Genomic DNA, 21679 nt, shown 5'->3' with positions numbered 1-21679 from the left:
TGGAGATATTCGCGCTGAGCGGGAATATCTCCAAAAGCTAACACCTGCCATGAGCAGTTCTTAGCCATGTTATCCAATGGGAGGTGGATAACATGGCTAAGGGCATTAGCTCGGTAATGCATGAATATCGCTGATTTTCAGCGATATTCATGCATTGCGGCCGTTTTTTATCGCATTTGCGATAAACCTTGGTAATACCAAGGTTTATCTGCGGTAAAATTCGCCGCAGCTCAGCGGTAAAATTTTGGGGCATATTATCAAGGGGGTTTATCTCCGCTTTTTTGGCTTTAAAAGGCAAGAAAGCGGAGATAAAATTATCTCCCTATTACCAAGCTGTCGCTAACACCAGTTAGTGACAGCTAATAGGAGATAGCGACCATCTTGGGCCCCGCTTTGCATGTCAGTGATATTTATCACTAATGACATGCAAAGTGGGCGTGCCAAGATGTTAGCGACTGGAAACAGTCGCTAACATCGCTATCTCCTATTACCAACTTTTGGAGATATTCGCGCTAAGCGCGAATATCTCCAAAAGCTAACACCTGCCCTGAGCAGTTCTTCACCATGTTATCCAATGGGAGGTGGATAACATGGCTAAGAGCATTTGCTCGATAATGCATGAATATCGCTGACTTTTCAGCGATATTCATGCATTGCGGCCGTTTTTTATCGCATTTGCGATAAACCTTGCTAATAGCAAGGTTTATCTGCGATAAAAATCGCCGATGTGCGGCGATAATTTTTGTCTCTAAACAAGTTAGGGGCATATTATCAAGGGATTTATCTCCACTTTTTTGGCTTTAAAAGCCAAGAAAGCGGAGATAAAATTATCTCCCTATCAGCAACAGGGTGCTAACACGCAAATTCGCATGTTAGCACCCTTTTCTCTACGCTTCCCCTTGCATCTCTAATGAGATGCAAAGGGGGCGTTCCAGAGAAAAATAATAGGAGAAATGTTGTTAAGCAACATTTCTCCTATTATCAAGGATTCCGCTAACCCAGTTAGTGATAAAAAAGCAGTGCTAACCGCGGTTAGCACTGCTTTTTTTACACCTGCTATTTTCCTGACTTAGCCATGATATCCTATGGAAGGTGGATATCATGGCTAAGATTGTGAGCCCCTATCATCAAGCTAACTCCAAACTTCGAGAGATTATCGTTGGTTTTCCAGTGATAATCTCTCATTTGGCCGTTAGCGTGAGGATTTTTATCACCTCTGAGATAAACCTTGCTAATAGCAAGTTATCTCTGCGATAATTTCCGGCGATGCTTAGCGTTAAAAAATTCGTTGCTAAGCCTCGTTAGCGTTAAATATCGCTAATCGTTGGTAATATGCCCCTAAGAGACAAAAATTATCGCTAGTTGTTGGTAATATGCCCCTTTGTCTCTAACCAAGCAATAGCGATAATTATCGCTGTTGCTTGGTAATATGCCCCCAGGTGTATAAAAAGCAGTGCTAACCGCAGTTTATCACTAACAGGGTTAGCGAAATCCTTGATAATAGGAGAAATGTCGCTTAACAAAATTTCCCCTGGAAATTTTTCTCTGGAACGCCCCCTTTGGGGGAAGCATAGAGAAAAAGGGTGCTAACATGCCAATTTGCGTGTTAGCACCCTGTTGCTGATAGGGAGATAATTTTATCTCCGCTTTCTTGGCTTTTAAAGCCAAAAAAGCGGAGATAAATCACTTGATAATATGCCCCACTAGCCTTTGAGCATTTGCTAGATGTTTGGGCATGATTTATGGGCGCTGTATTATGCGAGCTTAAAAAAGTAACATAGCCACGAGTACTCCTGAGACACTGGTACGGCAGGTGTGCTGCACGTTGGACATAATAGAGTTGCAGTGTAATGTAAATGTGGTAAAAGAGAAAACCATAAAATCAATGACAACGAAGGAATTCAACCTCCGTGCCCAGCTGGCATTTCTTTTACCTTACCACAACTATGTATATATGGTGTCCCCGGCTTCCCTTTATAACTCCTACCTCGCGGGCTGCGTGCAATACATTATTCTGCATCTGGAGCGTGTCAGGCCTATCATTTATCTAAGCAAGGCGATTAAGGGAATTAATTTATTTATGTCCTTGCTGTCTCGGGCTCACTGACCTTAGCTTCCCTATTGGCATAGTCGCTAAAAGCCAAGAGGAAAAGAGTGCAAGGATAGGCCGGTGACTAAGATTTAAGATTAAGAATAGCCCTTTTGGAGTATTCAAGTTAATCTTATAAAGTTATCTCTTTTCCAATGCTAACTGTTTCTCACCCACCTGTGCATGTATTGCTAACCCTGCAGGAAAATGTAAATTGTTTATTCCACTGTGCTATTTTGCTTTGCAGCCCTTTTGTAAAGCACTCTGCCATTTTGTGCCACTGTCCTGCACTCGCTAAATCAATAACAAAAAACAAATCAAATGATGTCAGGGGGCATGTAAATTGTGTTGTATGGTCCCCTTTACACCCCGTGTGCGCACCCCTTATTAGAAATCAACATAACGGCAGCTTCTCCCTGTTTCTTATTTCTGGGATAAATAGTACATACCCAGATGAGGCACTAGTAGGGTGAAGTTTACACCGACAATGCACATGACAGTGAATTAATGATTCCTTATGAAACATCACTTTCAGAGATCCAAAGATATGTATTTTGGCAGGAAGAGAAAGCTGCAGAGCCAATGTATGTGCTCGTGACACGCGTGTGGTATGTGGGTGTGAGGTATTTATTATGTGAGTGTTGCATACATAAGTATGTGTAGACTGTGAGGTGGAATGTGTGACACAGAGTGTTGTGAAGGTGCGAGTATTTTGCCACTTGTGAGCTAGGCAGCTGGTTTAGAGAAGGGTTGAGTGGTACCATTGTACCACAAAAAAATATTTTCTTATGGAAAGTTGTGAAATTGTTTTTAACAGTATTCTAATATGTAGTGGAGTAGCGTGCATCGCCCACAAAGCAGATGTTTTGTGAGTTCTTTGTGTGCAAACTAAATCTCAGGGAATAATAATACTGCTAAGATAACTCTGGAGGTTAACACATTTGCTGGAGGGAACAGTGCATAATCTAGTTCCAATTTTGTACCTCTAATGTGCCCCCCAAACCTTGACCAAGCCCAGTCCACCACTCACAAGCAGCCGCAGCTGGGTAAGTCTAAAATCACCACCTCAACCATGGTAATTTCACCATTCAAATGATACCTCCTATCTTCATTGGAGGTTAGAAGGCACAGTAATTTCAAGAACCTAGAAACCAGCAGAGATGCATCGGCATGCGTAGTGTCATAATGCATTTTGTGGAAGGATACAAACACCCTTGGGATATCTTCCAGGTGTGTTACAAGTGTGCCCTGTGTATCCTGTGTTACCAGTACTTCTGTGTATGGGGACATTTGTTGCATCACTGAGATAAAGATTAGAGGCTAAGGCAAGCCAATGAAAACAAAAAAAACCTTTAGTTGCAGGCTAACGCTTTTCCCATAATCCACCATAGTGTAATTTGTTAAGCCATTCAGTCAGGATTATTGTAACCGAGGACAGATTAATCAGCAAATATTCCAAAAGAAGGAGAGTAGTATGTCAATACTGGGGTAGCAGCTAGTTATCATCCTTATTAACAAACGAACTAGGAAATGTACAATGCTCAACGTTGATTAGCAAATCAGTGGGACTTTGCTGTCATATAATGTTGACCAACAGTATATAAAACAAGAGGTCCAAACAGGTTCTAGGTACAACAAATAAAGACCATCTACCTAATAATGGAGATAGTAATATATGTATCTAGCAGTACTATCAAAAAAACAACTCTACATACATATGGAAGAGGTAATAAACCACCAAAGCTTTTAACCTTGGTTTTGCAGTGGTGATGAGGACTTTTCGGGACAAAGCTTCCTCTACTCTTCTCAGGACCTATCCTGCCTAGATGCCTACCTTTTTAGAATGTGTTTAATTTCTACTCCTGGGTCCCTGTGTTCTACAAGCATATTTTCCATTAATGCAAGTAGGGCGTGAATCAGAAAGTCTGTGAGGTCTTCCAGGTCCCTGTATTCCTTGGGTTTGCCTTCCACCATCATAATCATTAATACCAGGGGGCAGATTTATGAAGGCCTTGCGCCGCCGGTGCGTCACTTTTTCCCCTGTTAAAAATGACGCACCGGCGGCGCAAGGTCTTCATAAATCTGCCCCCAGGTCTTTTAGGCAAAATTTGATATTGTTGGTTTTGAACCACGACCTGAAGGCCAATAACTGTTTCCTCTTCAGAGATGTTTTGTACAAACAGTCTGTTATGTTATGAATACAAAGATTGTTGTGTATAAAGGTCCATTACTGATTTTTCAATTCCTGCAATATCTCCCAAGAGTAATGAAGGCACAGAACACATCTATGGTGAGTCTCTGGTTGTCAGATGATGTGGGGTTTCTCAAAAGTAGCCTGGAAAGGTCGGATGCAGAAGACAAGGAGTACAATTGCTCTGAAAACAGACATGTCTCCCTTTTAAAGTTCGTCTGAGATCCCATATGGGCAAAGATTATCAGCTATGAACAGTTTTTTTAAGTTTGCACCTTCCTGCTCAAGTTGCCATATCTCACTGCCCCAATTGGTTGGCAATTCAGTTGCCTCTGCACTTCCGCAGTTGGAGGAGTCTAGACACTTATCCTGGGAGCCACACTGGACGATCTCTTAAAATTGTTACCATTATTGCATCAAAGGTTTGAATTGTGGTGTCAATTTGCAATTATTTCCTTCATAGTGGCATCCAGCATTTCCTCTGTTATGGTGGAGTTGGAAGTTTAGTGGTCTATTTGTTACTGGATAATACCTCAGTAAAAAGAATGTACGACCTGTCAGCCTTAGGGTCGTCATCCCCCAAACTATTTGCCTACTTTCCTCCAATATTTGCTGAATTTCTTTTTTGTTGGCCTTTGGACTCTGTGCACTTTACCGCCACTCACCAGTGCTAAAGTGCTTCTGTTCATTTCCCTAAACATGGTTTGATTGGCATAAACCTAATTGGCATATTTAATGAACTTAAACGTCCCTTGTAGAGTAGTATATCATACACCAAGGGCCTGTAAATAAAATGCTACCAGTGGGCCTGCAGCATTGTTTGTGCCCACTTAAGTAGCCCTTTAAAACATGTCCCAAGACTATAATTGCTGTCAAAATGCAGTGTTACACTGCAATGTCGACTTGGCATTTAAACCCCCTTGCTAAGTCTTAGACTCCCCTTTTTATTACATATAAGTCACCCCTAAGGTAGGCCCCAGGTAGGTCATAGAGAAGGGCACTATGTAACTAAAAGGTTGGACAAGGAGTTTTAGGTTTTACTTGTTCTGGTAGTTACAAACTCCCAAATTAGTTTATCACCAGTGTACGGCAAAACCCTATTGTAGGAACACATTGGGGATTCCTTAATACATTTGATAAGATTTAATTTCTAATTGGGTACAGGTAGATATATCATGTTTGGCACCTATGAAATTGTGATAATAAACCCACTTTAAAAGTAAATTCAGATAGTTAATTACAGTTTTTGAAACTTTTAGAAAGTTGCCATTTTCCTACCCTTATTTCTTTTGGGCCTTTAGGCTGACTAGGTCACATGACTGGGTGTAACTGGAAGACTTTGTGAATTCCTCCCAGACAGTCACATATTAGAGGGATTAAGTGTGCCTGAATGGGACATCTTCTGGCAGGATGGAGGTGGAGCTGAGCACAGCCCTCTTTACACCAGAGTAGCCGGTGCTATGCCTTCATACAAAGGGCTTAACAACCCTGTATTGTCACTGCAGTCAGATTGAAGCCAGGGCAAGAGAGTCAGTAAATTCCATGCACTTCAAAGAACCTTTCCAGAAGCTTCTACCGCCTTTCAAAAGAAGGGCACCAGAGCATACAAATAGGACCTTTAGACCTAGGCCTCAATTCACTACTGGACCAGTGTAAGCACTCTCAGAGGACTGCCAACAGCTGTGACCTACTGTGCACTTTGCCAGGCTGCTGCTGTACCTGTGAGACGGCTTCATTGCCTGGAGCCTGCCTTGAACCCTCAGAGGCCAGCCCTGCATCTTCATCTGCATCCAGGACTACCAGACGTAGTCAAGGGCTAGTTTTCTGGCCTCCTGTTCCAAAGGCTCCTTCCATCTTGAACCTGCACCTGGACCCAGCCTGAGTGAGTTCTGAACCCCCAAGAAGTGTCCTACTAGTCCTGGACCCTTGTCTCTGGTGCTAAAGGTACCCAGATGGGCAATTTCCAAAACTGAGGACTTATACAAAATTTTGCCTAAAAGTTCTCTGAGAACCAGGAGACGACCAGGACTAACTTGCTTTCCCATCCACCTGAGGTGCATCTCCAGTTGGATTGACTTTTCAACTTCTCTTGATATATTCTTCTCCACAGCAGCAAATCTGCTTCAGCAGTCTTTCACCACAGGGGTATCTGAGCTCATGGAACTGTCTTTGGCTATGGCACTCTGCTCCGTCTAGCTGAAGTTTTTCGAGTTTTATTTCGGTGACTAAGACTGAATGTAGAATTCTAAGCCACAGTTTCGAGCCAGAGCCATCCGATGATGAAACGCCCTGCATCCTATATGAACCTTTGCCCCATTGAACTTTACTTTCTCAGACATTTGTCTTCAAGAATGTTTTTATGTACGAAGGTAAGCACTGACCAGACCCAATCCACTTTTTGTATCCGAACCGCACTCCATTGCAGTTGGCCTAAACATCTGACTTCGACCTAGTCTCACGCGACTAGATGTCCACGGTGGGTGCTTTGATCTTCTACACTCTGGATTTCCCTTAAAACATAAAAAATTCATAACTCCTGTTCTACTGAATTGATTTTTGTCGTTTTGGTGTCAAAAAACGTATTAAAATTTACTCTATTTTGTAAATTGGTATGGAAAGTTTTGTTTTGTGTTTTCACTTTATTACTGTTTGTGTGCTGCATAAATATTTACACATTGCTTCTAAGTTAAACCTGACTGCTTTTTGTTCCAAGCTACCCAGGGTTAACCATAGGTTAATTTAGTAACTTTTGTGGTGTACTCCGCAAATTATTGCGGCTATTGCTTGACCAGGGCGCACACCCCAGTCAACCAACAACCCAATTTCTCACAAAGAACAAAGAAGTTGACTGGTGGGTTTTGATTATGACATGAGAGAATTGAGATTCCGATGACTCAATGTTAATGATAGTCCCACTGTGGGGTAGATTATTCTTAAGTAGCACAACGGAGTATATGATTACCAAGACATACAGAAGATATATTCTCAAAAGACAAGACACCACACTTGCAAGTATTTTGTCTGCCAGGTGCCCTGTAGCCACACGGAAAGTAACGGCTCAGAATGTGCATATTTCAGAAGGTGAGTTACATTGAATTTGCATTATAGCATACCCATTGAAAGGTATAATGCCTCAACTGTGCCCTGTGTTGCCTGTTAAGCCATGCTTCCAGAAATGCTCACTTTCCTCTGTCACTGCCTATGAACGAGTGGCATAGTACCAAAATTCAGACAGCAATGTTAAAATTAGGTTGTTGGCTCAGTTGGGTCCTGAGACTCTCCTGACTGTCACGCTGATAATTAGACCTCAACGTGGATGGTCACGCTAGATAATTGTTCCGAGCAGATGCAAGAGGCTCAGTATCACATCTCACTGCTCTGTGTTCAGTTCGCCACGTGTCTCCAATGTAGAAGCACTGCTGTCAAGATTGTTTGTCTTCTTCATAGCTGTTTCAGTGTCCTTGTCATCCTGGGATGCAGCTTTGGTGGCTACAGCATTTCCCTGTGTTTTTTATTCTATATTGGTTTTATTAAGGTTTGTAAGAACATATATCACATAGACATACAAATATCATAGCAATTGCTCACAGTCATAAATTGTCCTACAATTAAATCAAAAAAAGTTTCCCAACATCCCCACTCCCTCTGGTCTTGACAGTATTCACAAATGACAATCAAACATTATATTCCCTAGGGTGTTGGCCCGTCCCTACCCACTTCTCTTTCCCCAGTCCACATTTTGTCCAGTTAGTGTTTCTTGAGTTGGCTGGGCTCACTTGTGAGGACGCACACATTCCCAATCTCTGGGAACTAAACAGCGAGCCTCAGATGGGCTCCCAGACTTCTGAGTCGTCCCCCTTACCCTGCTGATCGATAGCCAAACTTCCACCACTTCTGTACACTCTGCGGGGGCTAATGGCCAGAGGTTCCCTCAGGTCAGACAGCATGGCTACCATGCCCTGAAATCATCCTCAGCTTTTTTTGTCTTTTTTGATGTGCTTCATTCATACCACCGTCACTGCCCACTCAGACATATCCCTAAGCGAGTCCCCATATCTTAGGGGATCCGTCGCCAACCAATATACAGCAATGCAGGGTTTTTCCAACATCAGACCGAGTAATATGAATTTCCTGCTAACTTGCCTGTTTTCAGGAGAGGGAAGCCGACCTTATTATGTGTGTGTTAGACTGCCCTGCCAATGGTCCTATTGAGTTGTTCTATTACCTCCCTCCAGTAGAGCGCTAGCGAAGGACACTTCCAGACTACGTGTAGGAAGCTTGCCTCGTGTTCCCTACACCGGGTGCAGCTAGCCGCACGGGTGTTGAATATAGTATACAGCATTCTCGGGGATAGGTAGGTCTCAGGTATATAGTTGTACTGTATAAATTTAAACTGGGCATTAGTATTACCCATCCTCACCCCTTCATGCACTTGTTCCTAGTCACTAGTAGTCATGGACTCTCTCTGCACTTCTTCCCATTTCGTGTGTATTCGGAGTGGCATTACTGGGAAATTATCGCCAATGCTCAATAGATGTTGAGTATAAGTTGTCACCCCTCCGCCATGGCTGGAGCACAGTCCGTGTTTGGGAGTGCAGCTGCACCTTTGGGAAGCACAGCAAGAGCTTGCATGCCATGGTGGGGATCTTTGCGTAATGAAGGTATTGACCATGCTCCAGTGCAAAGGAGACAATGACCTCCTCTCTTGTGACAAACTTGGCCAGAATGTTGCAATCCCCATCTTTGCATTTTTGTACTGACATAGCCCCAGTTATCTTGAGGAATGGCTACAGGGATCATTGCAACATATCTGGGGCATCCGGGGCTCCACATATCCCTCTTGTAACTGATATCTCGTAAGTCCTACACACATGACATATGAGATATGGTGTGCTCACTCCCCTCATCAGCAAGAAAGCCAGTGATATCACGCCGTAGAAGCCTCACATTAGCTCTTTCTCCCAATTGTCATCAGGGTCTAGCCAGTGAATAGCATGCTGGAGGTGTGCCACCACGTTTGGGACTTTTAACCCCCCCTTTTCCCAGGTCCTCTTGAGTGTGGCCAGTCCAACTGGCTTCAGTCTTTTTTTTCTGTAAAATAATGCCAGTGAATCTCATAAAAAGTACCTTGAAAGCTGTAAAGGCACTGCCAGGATGTGACCATTTTTACTAGAGCAAATCTACCCATCAAGCAAAGTGAGAGGTCCGTCCATAACCGGACCACTTCCCACAACCACTCCAACACGATATCGACATCAAGGTCCTAGAATACCTGCTCTGTGTGAGCCACTTTGATCCCCAAGTATCCAGTGCTTTAAATGGGCCAGTACTGCCCGGTATGGAGTACTAGCACTTTGTTTTTTGAGAGGGAGAGTACCGGTACTTCTCAAGAGCGACGTAATACTTTTTATTGAAGAGTACTCTTCAACCTTTACCTTCGCCCTCTGGTCCATCTGATCAAATCTTTCGGTATCTCAGCATTTAATTATGCTGATGATACCCAATTGGTCTTTTCCCTGGAAGGTAATAACTCGGTCCCGTTGGAAACATTCCATCGCTGTATGTCGGCTACAGCTGACTGGCTCCGATCAAACTCCCTTCAGTTTAATAGTAAAAAAACGGAGGTGCTTTACTGTTCACTCCCTGACAATTTTTGACCCTCGACCTTTTCTGAGACAGTGTCAGCCGCTGAGTCTGCACGTAATTTGGGGGTTACTTTTGGGCCTAACTTGCAGCTGGATATGCATGTAAATAAGATCACGGCTACGTGCATGATGCTGCTGCGCATGCTCCGCAAAGTTTTGCCCCTTTTACCTGAACAGTCTAGACCAGAAGTAGTGCGTGGGACCATCTTAAGTCGTTTAGACTATTGTAACGCACTACTCCTTGAAGCCCCTAAAACGTTGCTTTGTAAATTGCAACGGGTGCAGAATATGGCGGCCAAGCTGGCTCTCTCTCGCCCTAATCTCAGCTCTTCCACCGCTGCTCTCCGGGACTTACATTGGTTGCCGGTCCATCTACGGGTTCAGTAAAAAGCTGCCTGTCTGGTGTTTAAGGCTTTGCACGGACAGGGCCCGGTCCCACTGCAGAATATGTTTTCCTGGTATTCCTCCACGCGCTGCTTGCGCTCCTCTTCTGCGTGGCTGGTGGTGGTACCGAGATTCCATAGAGTGAGGATGGGCGGACGCTCGTTTAGTGTCGCAGCGGCTAAACTCTGGAATTCTCTGCCACTTCCTTTACGAGGTCAAAAGGACCTTCTACCATTTAAAAAAGCGCTGAAGACCCACTTGTTCCCTAGGGCAGTGTAAGTTGTAGTCCTGTTGCTGATAGTGATCTCAAGCGCCAGGATGCCCTTGGGGTGACAGTGAAGTGCTATACAAATATACCAATAAATAAATAAATATAAATAAATACCAGCACTTCTCAGAAACAAGCAGGTACTCTGCTACAGACTACCTACACTTCTAGTTTTCCATTTAAAGCACTGCAAGGATCTTAAACTGTTAGTCTGAAAGGATAGTCCTACATCTGGTAGCCCTTCAGCCTGTGGGAACAGATTCACATTTTTTTAACTGCCAGAGTCCCAATACTTTCCCGAACATTCAGGAGTATGGGTATAGAATATTCTGGTTGTCTCAAATAGACCAGGGCGTTGTCACCATATAAGGAAACCTCTTGGGTGGACAGCCATGTTACATATCTAGGTCACCCTCTCCAAGAGGCCTCAAAGATTGGATGTCACACCAGCTTGGTTTCTGCGTCTATGGGGCAACGTCCCAAGCTCGCATTGCGGCTCCCCTGGAATAACCCTCTTTACGAAGTCCCTACAGGCAGCCATGGGTGCCTTCAGCCCAGTCATTACATTCCTCAGCTGCACCCGCCCTTTAATCAGGAGTTGACACAGCTGACAACAGCCATCAGCCCTAGGCAGCCCACTCAATGTCCCCCTCGGTGATGTGCGCAGTCACCAGCAATCCCCACTTGGGCTCTCCTCAGGGGCAACTTTCAGGCTCTGGTCAGCAGCGGGTCCCTTCAGTGTTTTGGCACCCTGACCAGGCCCCCTGTCCACCTGACAGGTAATCCAGCCCTGGGGTGCCCTTCACTGTTCCAACGTCGAATAATCCACAGGCCCACCGTCGCCACCCCCTCAATTGCCAACTCTACTCACTCAGGGACTGGGACAAGGATCATCACTCAGTCCCACCCTCTTCAACGTATACATGAGCCCCCTCGCATCCATCGCACGCCAACACAATCTCAACATCATCTCCTACACAGACGACACCCAGCTGATCCTCTCTCTCACCAAAGACCCAAACACCGCCAAAACCAACTTACACGAAGGAATGAAAGAAGTAGCCGAATGGATGAAGAACAGCCGTCTAAAACTGAACTCGGACAAAACGGAAGTCCTCATCTTAGGTTCATCCCCCTCTGCCTCGGACGACTCTTGGTGGCCACCGGCCCTGGGAACCACACCCATTCCTACGGATCACGCACGTAACCTGGGCTTCATCCTGGACTCCTCCCTCTCGATGACCAGACAAGCCAACGCCGTCTCTTGATCCTGCTTCAACATCCTACGCATGCTCAAAAAAGTCTTCCGTTGGATCCCCTCCGAAACAAGAAAGGCGGTCACCCACGCACTGGTCACAAGCCGACTGGATTACGGAAACACCCTTTACGCAGGAACCACAGCCAAATTACAGAAAAAACTCCAACGCATCCAAAACGCCGCAGCCAGACTCATACTGGATATCCCTGGTCAAGCTCACATTTTCGATCACCTGAAAGACCTCCACTGGCTCCGCGCCAACAAGAGAATTATGTTTCGTCTCCTCACCCACGCACACAAAGCCCTCTACAACCTAGGACCCGAATGCCTCAACACGCGACTGTCCTTCTACACCCCCACCCGCCAACTACGATCGTCCAATCAAGCCCTCGCAGCAATTCCGCGCATCCACAGATCCACCATGGGGGGCAGATCCTTCTCCTACTTAGCGGCCAAGACCTGGAATTCTCTCCCCACCCACCTCTGCCTTAATCAGAACCACCTCTCCTTCAGAAAGCAACTAAAAACTTGGATATTCGATAAGTAAAAGCACCCCCCTCCCCAAGCGCCTTGAGACCCTCTGGGTGAGTAGTGCGCTATATAAATCTCTGAACTTGAACTTGAACTCAGTGCATCAAGGCAGCAATCACAGCAGCCCCTGTAGGCCCCAGCTGGGGCGCCACCAACGAGCGATGGAAAAGTCCTAAAATAGGTGGACCTCTTGCATCCCCTTTACCCCAGGGCAGCAACTCCCACCCAGGGAACTCAGGGTCTGTGGCACCCGCACTCAGGCTTCTCTTCCTCGCAGCCGGAATCAGGCAGATGGGCTCACAGTGATCTTGGTTTCCCCAATGGTTCTCGACGTCTCAGGGGACGCCCAGCAGCTCAGTAAACGATTAGGGGGTTAGGTGCCGATTTCAACACCCCTCCAAGGGCTTTATATTCTGGCAGGAACATGATTTCTCTTGTGGGCGCTCCACTAAGAGCGTCTAGTTGGCCATCTTGCTTGGCCATGCCACTAGCATTTCCCTGTGGTTGGTGGAGAAAATCACATCCAGCTATCTTGCACAGCAGCTAGCTCCACCCTGTATACTTGCATATCTGAACCTGCCCCAAATTATTAGATAAAAGTAAGACTGTGTTTTTGACATTTAGGTCAAAACAGATGTGTGCCAAATCACTAGATCACCGAGCTGTGAAACAAGAGTTCAGATGTGGTTGAAGAACCTCTTGGGGCTGTGGATGTCCTCTACCAGGTGCAAAGGGACATCTAGGGTTGTTTATTAGCCATGTCCTACCTATTATATATTTTATGCAGCCTGTACAGAATGTACTTTATTATATCATAGTTTTACTGGGTTAATAAAAAGTTGTTAAAATTCTTCTTGGATGTGGTTACTTGACTTTTGCTGTAGTATCAACTATTGCAAACTAATCCAAGAATTCTGTGCTGATGGGAGACACCATCCAGAGATTATAGGGCTGACATGGACCTCAAGAGCAGTCTGTTGGTGTAAGGCACACATGAAAGGTAGTATACTGACGCAAAAGAGGCGTTTGGGATATTGAAGAACAAGAGTTGACATCAGCCGCAATCTTCTTAACAATTTGAAATGTTTCCGAACACCTTGCAAAGGGAATTAAGAATAGTTTCTCTTTAAATGTTTAGCGGAACCTCAATTATTTGCGATGCAAGCAAGGTAAAAGCAATAGGGAACAATGCTCCACAGTATTTCAAACTTGTTACCTTGCCTGCAGATTCCTTACACCCTGTTTGTATTTAGGCATTAAGTTGGAATTTCCATGGTGCAGACCTAACTAGGGATTGTGGTCCATGACAATAAGGAGACACAGCATGCATTTAGGTAGAGAACATGGAGTGATTCCAGATTAATGCACAACAGTGAGAGTGGAAAAGAAGAGAGGTTCTGGTTACCAGGCTAGTGGTCAGTGTTCAGGGAGGCTTCTTTACTGAGTGTTAAAGAAGCCCACCTTGAAGAGGTGAACATTTGTGCTCCTTGTATTGTATAATTACTCAAGGCAGTGTTTCGGTGAGGAAGCATGAGGTAGGGTGTCACCTAGTTTCAGAACTAATGGCCAGATGTATCATATGGCAGACAGACCATTTCTCTGCCAGGACAATGGAGTAAATTGCTCTATCGCCCTTACAGAGGTACCATCCGCCATATTTGGAAATGACTGCCAAGCAAGAGGTCATTTCCTAAAGCATTGTCAGGAACCGTTTTCAGAGCGGTTAATGCTTTTTGCAATTTGGTTCAAGGGTCCTTTATTATAGCTGAGCCCTGCACCAAACAGTTTTTTCCCCTGAAGCAGGATTTTCTTTTTTTACATAAAAAAAAATGCTCTCCTGGCCATGGGAGTCCTCTCCCATGGCCAGGGGAGCATTTACCAGTTTTTGCTTCCCCTTCCCCTTTTCCATAGTTAGAGGTCTACCTCCAATGGGCCAAACTCCGCAAGGCTTTCGGAGGGTCCTCAGGGTGTGCAGATGGACTTAGGCTATATAAATTAAAAATAAATAAGTTATTTAAAAAATATAAGTTAAAAAAAAGTAGTCCCTTCAGAGTAGCGCCGGCCGCGACGTGCGTGCTTACATCAGGAGCGGCGTACACGAGCGCGAGGAGCAGCAGAGATTAGCGCGGGGAGGAGCAGTGACGAGGAGCGGCGGAAATCAGCACGGGGAGGAGCAGTGATGAGCGGAGGAGCAGCGGACATGAGCGGGGGACATGCGGTGAGGATCGGCGGGCAGGCAGTGAGGAGCGGCGGCGGGGAGGAGCGGTGAGCGGCGGATGAGGCAGGGCGCCAAGTAAGCAGTGAGCAAAGCAAACGTGAGGGTGGAGCGGTGGCGGAGATGAGCGCTGAGCGAGCCACAGGTACCAAACGGAAAAAGAAACGTGTGCAGGTTACAAAAGCGTACAAAGTGGAGCGGTCAGCTTAAAGCTAAAATGACAATCGGGAGAAGGTACCAAACGGGGCATTACAGGAGCAAAAAGTGACGTGGGTAGAGACGTGGGCAGGTTACAAAAGCGTACAAACTAAACATAGAGGCATAATACTGCACAACGTCAGGGCGGGCGGGGGCCCTGAGCCATGATTGCTCCCGGACAACGTCGGGACGGGCTGCTAGTCCTCTATAAAGATGGGTTTCCCAGCATGTTAAATTGAGCCAAAATGATGACATCATTAACAGTTTAGCAGCAGTATAGCATCTGTAAAAACTTTAAATAAGGGGGCATATTATCAAGACAGGCGATAAAATTATCGCCATTTTAGCGGCAGAAAACTGCTGCTAAAATGGTGACAATGGGCTTGATAATATGCTCTATGGAATTTCAATTGAAGCCCATGTTAAATGTGAAGGACATCTAACATGGGCTTCAATTGGAATTCCATAGAGCATATTATCAAGCCCATTTTCGCCGTTTTAGCGGCAGTTTTTTGCTGCTAAAACGGCCATAATTTTAACGCCAGTCTTGATAATATGCCGCAAAGTTATTACAACTCAGATTTACATGTGTTTCTTCAAATAACGTGTTTCTATGCTTTTACTCAGCTTTGAATGCAGTAACCCTATTAACGGTCAGACAGTCAACCCCCGGGACCACACAAAGACCACCGGTGGCTCTACTGGAGGAGAAGGTGCTCTGATTGGAGGCGGAGGATCATTACTGGGGTTTGGCTCTGATATTGCTGGCAGCATCCGGATTCCTTCAAGTTACTGTGGAATTTGTGGGTTAAAACCGACAGTAACAAGACTGAGGTATGCAATCAAACCTAAACATTGTATGAATGCGCCGGATTCAATTTTCCAGAATTTTTTTATTTGTGTCTCAAAAATCTCAAAGTGATTATTAAACAGCTAAAGATAATATTGCTATGTTCAATGCACATTTTTTGCACAGAAATATTACTTCAGAGTATCCATGAACTCTCTGCTGAACTTTTCTGGCTGATTCTCATCTCCAAAGAGAGCAAAGAAACATGCAATGAGATTTCGTGAAGTTTTGTGGTAAAGAGATGCAAATTAAAAATTAAAGATGCCACTAGGTTTTGCCATTGTTGCTTGAGTGACAAATTACTGTATTCGCATTGTAGTAGAAGGACATGAGACAGGACGTGACAATATATGTTTGACATCTTTACCCTCCTCGAACAGTGCTGCCTTCCTGTGCATTTTTATTTAGTATTTAGCCTCCTGGAACATCGGCGACAGTACGGCACACGGACCCTGTTTTGGTGCAAATCAATGCTTTACCATGTTGAAAGAGAACACTTGTTCCATTGTAGTCTCTTTTTCAAACTCCATGAAACTGAAAGGGACCCTCCTAAAATACCTAATATCCGACACTGAAGGGAAAACACTCATATTTTTAGGGACTCTCGCCCACATATTTCTATATGTCATAATTTATCATCGAGTCCTCCCCTGGCACGATGGTAAATACTGTACTAGCTCATTCCCATTTCTGGGGTGAGAACTTTGCTGTAACTATAAAAAAAACTCAATGTCAGGACCTGGAAAGGAGTTAAAATTGCCTACTGGTGATTCCCAGGTTATCACTGTTTATTGTTAGGTCAACCTTGACAGATTAAAAACTGCAGCAGGATTTGTAAGGGAAGCTTACTGGCTTCCATGTCTAAAGGTCAACATGTTTCAGCTTTAATGTGTCACTGAAGTCATCCAGCTTTCATCAGGCACACCAGGGTCCCATTCGGTAGCTGTTATTTATTGATGAGGCTCATAGCCATGCTACACATGCATTCTATTTATTTTAATTTAATTTTATTTAATGCGATTTTATATAGTGCGAACATTACCCGAAGGTGTCAGAGCGTTTTACATAAGAACCAGTTGCGATACATAAGGATTTAGGATTACATGAGTTACATAAAAGATACAAACAGAAAAATTGCAAATGTACAAGTTGTAGAGTCACACAAGGAAGATATACAAACAGATTTTTTTTTTGCAAATGTTCAAGTTGTAAAGTCACTCAAGGAAGAGATACGAATGGATAAACTCTAAGAGTCACATAGGAATGGTAGAGAGTACAAAGGTCTACTATATATACTAGTGGTTAGAGTTATCTCTATATACATATATTGTTGGTATAATTTTTTTTGTTGATAACTGCTAAAGGAAAAAATTTATTAAGTGGTTATTTGCTTATATTAAGGTTTATGCTTTTTAAATTTTGCTTTTGACTTTGATTAATATCATTCTCTTCTTTTTGCTTTTGATAAATTTTTATGTATGTTATGTCTTTTATGAAGGAAAACTTCGAAATAAAGTCTATAAAACTGATATATATATATACAAATAGTAGATTTTCGCAGGTCAAGACCCAAAAAACCAGGAGAGCAGAGTTCCATTGAGTGGGGTCAGAGGGGGGACGCAGTCACAGCACCAAGGGAGGGCAGTAGAATGTCTGCTGTTTCGCAAGATGGTGGACCAAGGACAAGAGTGACAACAGGAGACGGTCCCAAAATGGCGGGGCGCACACGTGTTTCCAGTCTAAAAGTTACGAGGGCCAAGTCCAAAGAAAACCAGGGAGCCGAACCAACGGAGGAAGAACAAGAAGGGGAAAGGAGCCAGACGGAAAAAGGGGGGCAGTCTGTCTCCGAAGCACAGCCGTGCCGTCCCTGTGCACAGGTCCCGAGCAGCGGTGGCAACAGTGTCCAATCCATCCTTCCAGGTTGGAGGGAGATCGACACAGACTCCAGGGCAGCAGTCTAGAGAACGGTACGCCGCAGAGTCCGAGCTAGAGGGTGTGCCTCACTGGCAGGGATGGAAACAGACAGGCTCAGAAAATCCAGGAGAGCAGCACCGCAGTTCCCACCCCGCCAAGGCCTCCAGCGAGGCAGGCAGGCCAGCGGTAGTGAAATGCAGTGGCAATAGAATCAGGAGGGTCAAGAGGAGAGAGCCCCAGCCTGGCTCATCCGTGGCCATCCAGAGAAAGCACAGAGGCATCGGCAACGTCGCGACAGAACCCGCCGAACGTCCGTCACCAGAGGAACCCAGAAAGAGGCGGGGAGGAGGAAGACAGGCAGCTGAGATGAGAGAGGAGCTGTGCCCAGTGCCCGGCTGGGCAGGCGTCGGCGGCAGCGTCCATCCATGGGCTGTTGGTCCTCCGAGGCTGAGCTGCATTGGTTTAGAGAAGTGTGGCTCAATGGTTAGAGCGGCAGACCCTGATGCAGAGGTCTAGCCCGGGACCAGGGTTCAATTCCCGCCTCGGCGGGTCTTGGGCTCAATTTCCTCGGACCTGATAATTCTCGCCTCGGTGCCTATTCTAATCATGGGTCCCACTCTGCAACTCTGGGCAATAGCTTGCTTAATCTCCACAACGGCCCCAACAACGCTAGGATGTCTGGCTTCACCTCGGGGGTGCCCAGGAGTGGTCACTTCACAGGGAAAAACCAGGAAGGGTTCGACAGCGGTATTCGTACAAGCGCCGAGATACCCCAGCTGGGGTCGATTCGTGCGCTATACAAGTACACTACATTTACATTTACATTTACATTACCAGCTTGCGGCCCTGTGGCTGCTACAAACAGTGTCTCCTCATCGCCTCCTCCTCACAGAGGGTGCTCCCAGGTCACCTCATCATCCCCCTGCCCTGTGTGTACTTTGTCTTTAGATTAAGAAAAATGAAGCCAGGGCTCATCTCTGACTGGCCTGGCCCCGCAGATAACCCCGGCGCATCCGTCTTGGATTGTCTGCTCCATCAGTTGACTGCCTCAGCAGGGCACTTCTTTCTCGGAAGGTGAAGGAGGGATAGCAGGTAATGGGCCTCAGGGGTGGATATTGCTGATATCATGGCAGAGCAGCCGCTGGAAGTAGTGGTGGCCCCAGCGGCAGACGCCCGTAGGCCGGCTGGCACCACTGCAAGGGTGCTTTGAGACAAGATTGTTCTTTAAATAATTAATATGAGACTGTGATGTTGAGAGTGTCCTAAAAGGGGTCATTCTGTATGAGGTACATATCATCTGCAATAAGTTAAACTAGGTTATCTATACCTTCCCACTTCTTACCTAAGGGTCGTATAACACATTAATGCCCCTTTGTGGATATCGGTTTTCAGTGTTTTGTAATCGGAATCTTCATGGTGTCTCAATGCTCAGAAAAAGCTATCTATTATTTAGCATCATAGGTAGCTGTAGGTATGTAGACCCCGACCTCACACTTTCGTCATACAAAAAGGATGGTGTTGCACCTTTTGCAGTTCCTTATACTCTCAATACTCCTATTCAGTAGTTATGGGACCGTAATAGGTGCAACATCGGGGTGGTCTCATAACGGAAGTGTGATGCCAGGGTCTGCCCGTCTATAACTACCCAGGAGGCTAATGAGAGCCTTTTCTGAAAATCGAGAAGCAGGGAACTTCCCAGTTACAATTTACTGAATATTTGTGTCCAGATTTTGGTATTTCTGTGTTATGTGAGAGTGTGCATGGCTAGAATGTGGGTGAGCGGTATTGATGATCGGGTTACAAACCAGTCAGTGTGTTTTTCACAGCACTGTGATCCCACCCTGTTTTGTGCTGGGTCCCATGTTCTAATCCAGCACAGTGCAAAACACACATTCACAAAGGTTTACAGAACCCACTCCTTATTAATGTTAATGAGGTAGGATTTCCCCTTTTACTCCTTGCGAAGAGCTGTGAAGTCTTGCGGGGCTGGAGTCCTTTGAGGGACAGCAGACCACCATTCCAGCAATGGCAGTCTCAAAATGCTCTCATTGCTGTCCAAACGCAATAATGGGACAGGGGCTGCAATGACCAAAACATGTGGCACTATGTGAAAAGACATCAGAGGCAGTATGCATCTGCCCCATCAACCTCTATCTGCTCCCACTGTCTGCAGCCTTCATTCACATAGTGCGAGATGTCCCTAACGGCCAGCTTCCACTTTTCTATCCATGATTTCCAACTGTCCAAACCCATATATACATAGGCCTGCATGTTGCATGATAGAGGGGGGGTGGGGGGGCATTCTTTTACCATCTCAATAACTCATCATGTGAACATGACAAGTCACAGACCAATTGCAACTTAAGGGCCTATTCACAAATTGCATTTTGTAGTACATTAAGTAGTGCTACATAAGTACTGCTAAAGTACTACAAAATGCTATTCACAAACCAATGAGCTTAACTATCTCTCTCCACATATCCTATCTTTTCTATGTTCTATGAAGAGATCCGCACACATGTAAGTTTACTAGTTAGGGCCCGATTACGATGCCGTAGGCCACGTTCCTACGGCATCCTTAATTTCCGACCAGCCCATTTGGATGGGGTCGGTCGTAAATTAACCCAAACAGGATTTGAAAAATGGCTTATGACAGGCTCGGAGCACCCGTCTGCCATTCAGAAAGGGGCCCGTAATCCCAAGGGTGGCTCTTTCCACCTGTGGGATTACGTTGGAAGATTCTCACAGCCTTTCTGCACAAGCCTTTTTGACACAGACAGGCTGCGGGAATCTGCATTTGGGGGCCCTCAGCAGGGCTCCCATGGGTGCAAGGCCTCCGGTTGGTGTCCTAGGGGGTGCCTATGGTGCCCCCCTGTTGATCACGACACCCGTTGGTAGGCCCCTGAGGTGCCTGCCACTGGGTGCAAGGATGAACTGCACCCCTGCACTCTACACTGAGAATGTGCATTCTGGTCAGAATGCATGTGCCCACTGTAAAGAACAGGAGTGTAACCGAAGACTGTTTGGTCACATCCAACTTGCTTGGTTGGGACCGACGACAGGAGGTCGGTCGGTCCCAGTTTCCAAATGTTGTTAGACTAACTCAGGTCCATCCGACATCGTAATCGGGCCCTTATTGGTATATGTGGGAGGACCAGTGGAATCTGCTGGAAAAAGGGCATGGTTACTATTAATTAGGAGGGGTTTAGGAAGGAGTAAGGAGGGGTTTAGAGAGGGACGTGCACACATCAACAAAAGAGTAAGCCATTTGCTATTCAAAAACTACACTTCTAAAGTTACTGCAGCCAGGAATACACATGAAACAGTTGTAAATTACTCCAGTTCAAAGATGGAGTAAGTAAAAGCACCCCACAGGGCCAGCCACTGGGGCTGAAACACCATCCCTTAGATAATAATGGTGATAGGGATTTTTTTTTAAAACATAGAAGATAATCTTAAATTAAACTATGTAAAATAGTTAAAAAATATAAATAAATAAATCTAATTGGAAAAAAAGTCTATAAATAAAACATATTTATTAGTTAATTATAAACTATTTTAACAAAGCTTTTAGCATGTATACATTAATATAATATTAATTTCTATTGATATATAATTTAATTACTTGTAATTAATTCAATACATCAATTTTATCAATTATTAATCCATAATAAAAACAATTACTTCATGCAGAAATTTTAGCTTTTTGATTTAAACTCCAAAATAATATTTATTTAATTTAATATTTTAAATTAATGAAAGACTAATTCAAACATTAATAGTAACGTAGCATGTGTTCTACATTTAAAATAAATGTACATTATATACAAAAGTATATTTAGCTCAAAACAAATATTTAAACAATGTTCATGTTACATTGTAATGTAAACTGATTTTGTATATTTATTTTAAATATAGACCAATATAAACCTACAGCACTATTAGCTTTGAAATTCATTCTGTAATTAATGTTAACATATTAAATTAAATAAGTATTATTTTTCTCACGTTTAAATTACAAAATAAATTCCCACCTAGAGTTAAAAAAGGAATTCATTTTAGATTAATACTCATTAAAAGTGATGCATTGTATCCTATGGGATTTATTTTGGCCTAATGAAATTATATTTTAATAA

The 21679-nt window shown here is 44.5% G+C and overlaps 1 protein-coding gene across 2 annotated transcripts in view; it reads left to right on the top strand.

Moving 5' to 3' along the window:
• LOC144800500 (vitamin D3 hydroxylase-associated protein-like) overlaps positions 1-21679 on the top strand; it is a 344212-nt gene that overhangs the window by 110087 nt on the left and 212446 nt on the right. For both annotated transcript variants that reach the window (XM_078671684.1, XM_078671685.1), the window contains exon 5: positions 15407-15613. In XM_078671684.1, the coding sequence (XP_078527810.1) occupies positions 15407-15613 (207 nt within the window). The remainder of the gene's footprint in view (positions 1-15406; positions 15614-21679) is intronic.

This window comes from Lissotriton helveticus, chromosome 1_2 (genome assembly GCF_964261635.1).
Source record: "Lissotriton helveticus chromosome 1_2, aLisHel1.1, whole genome shotgun sequence".
Taxonomy (NCBI): domain Eukaryota; kingdom Metazoa; phylum Chordata; class Amphibia; order Caudata; family Salamandridae; genus Lissotriton; species Lissotriton helveticus.
The sequence above is the reverse complement of the archived record's forward strand: the minus strand, read 5'-3'. Positions and strand labels throughout refer to the sequence as shown.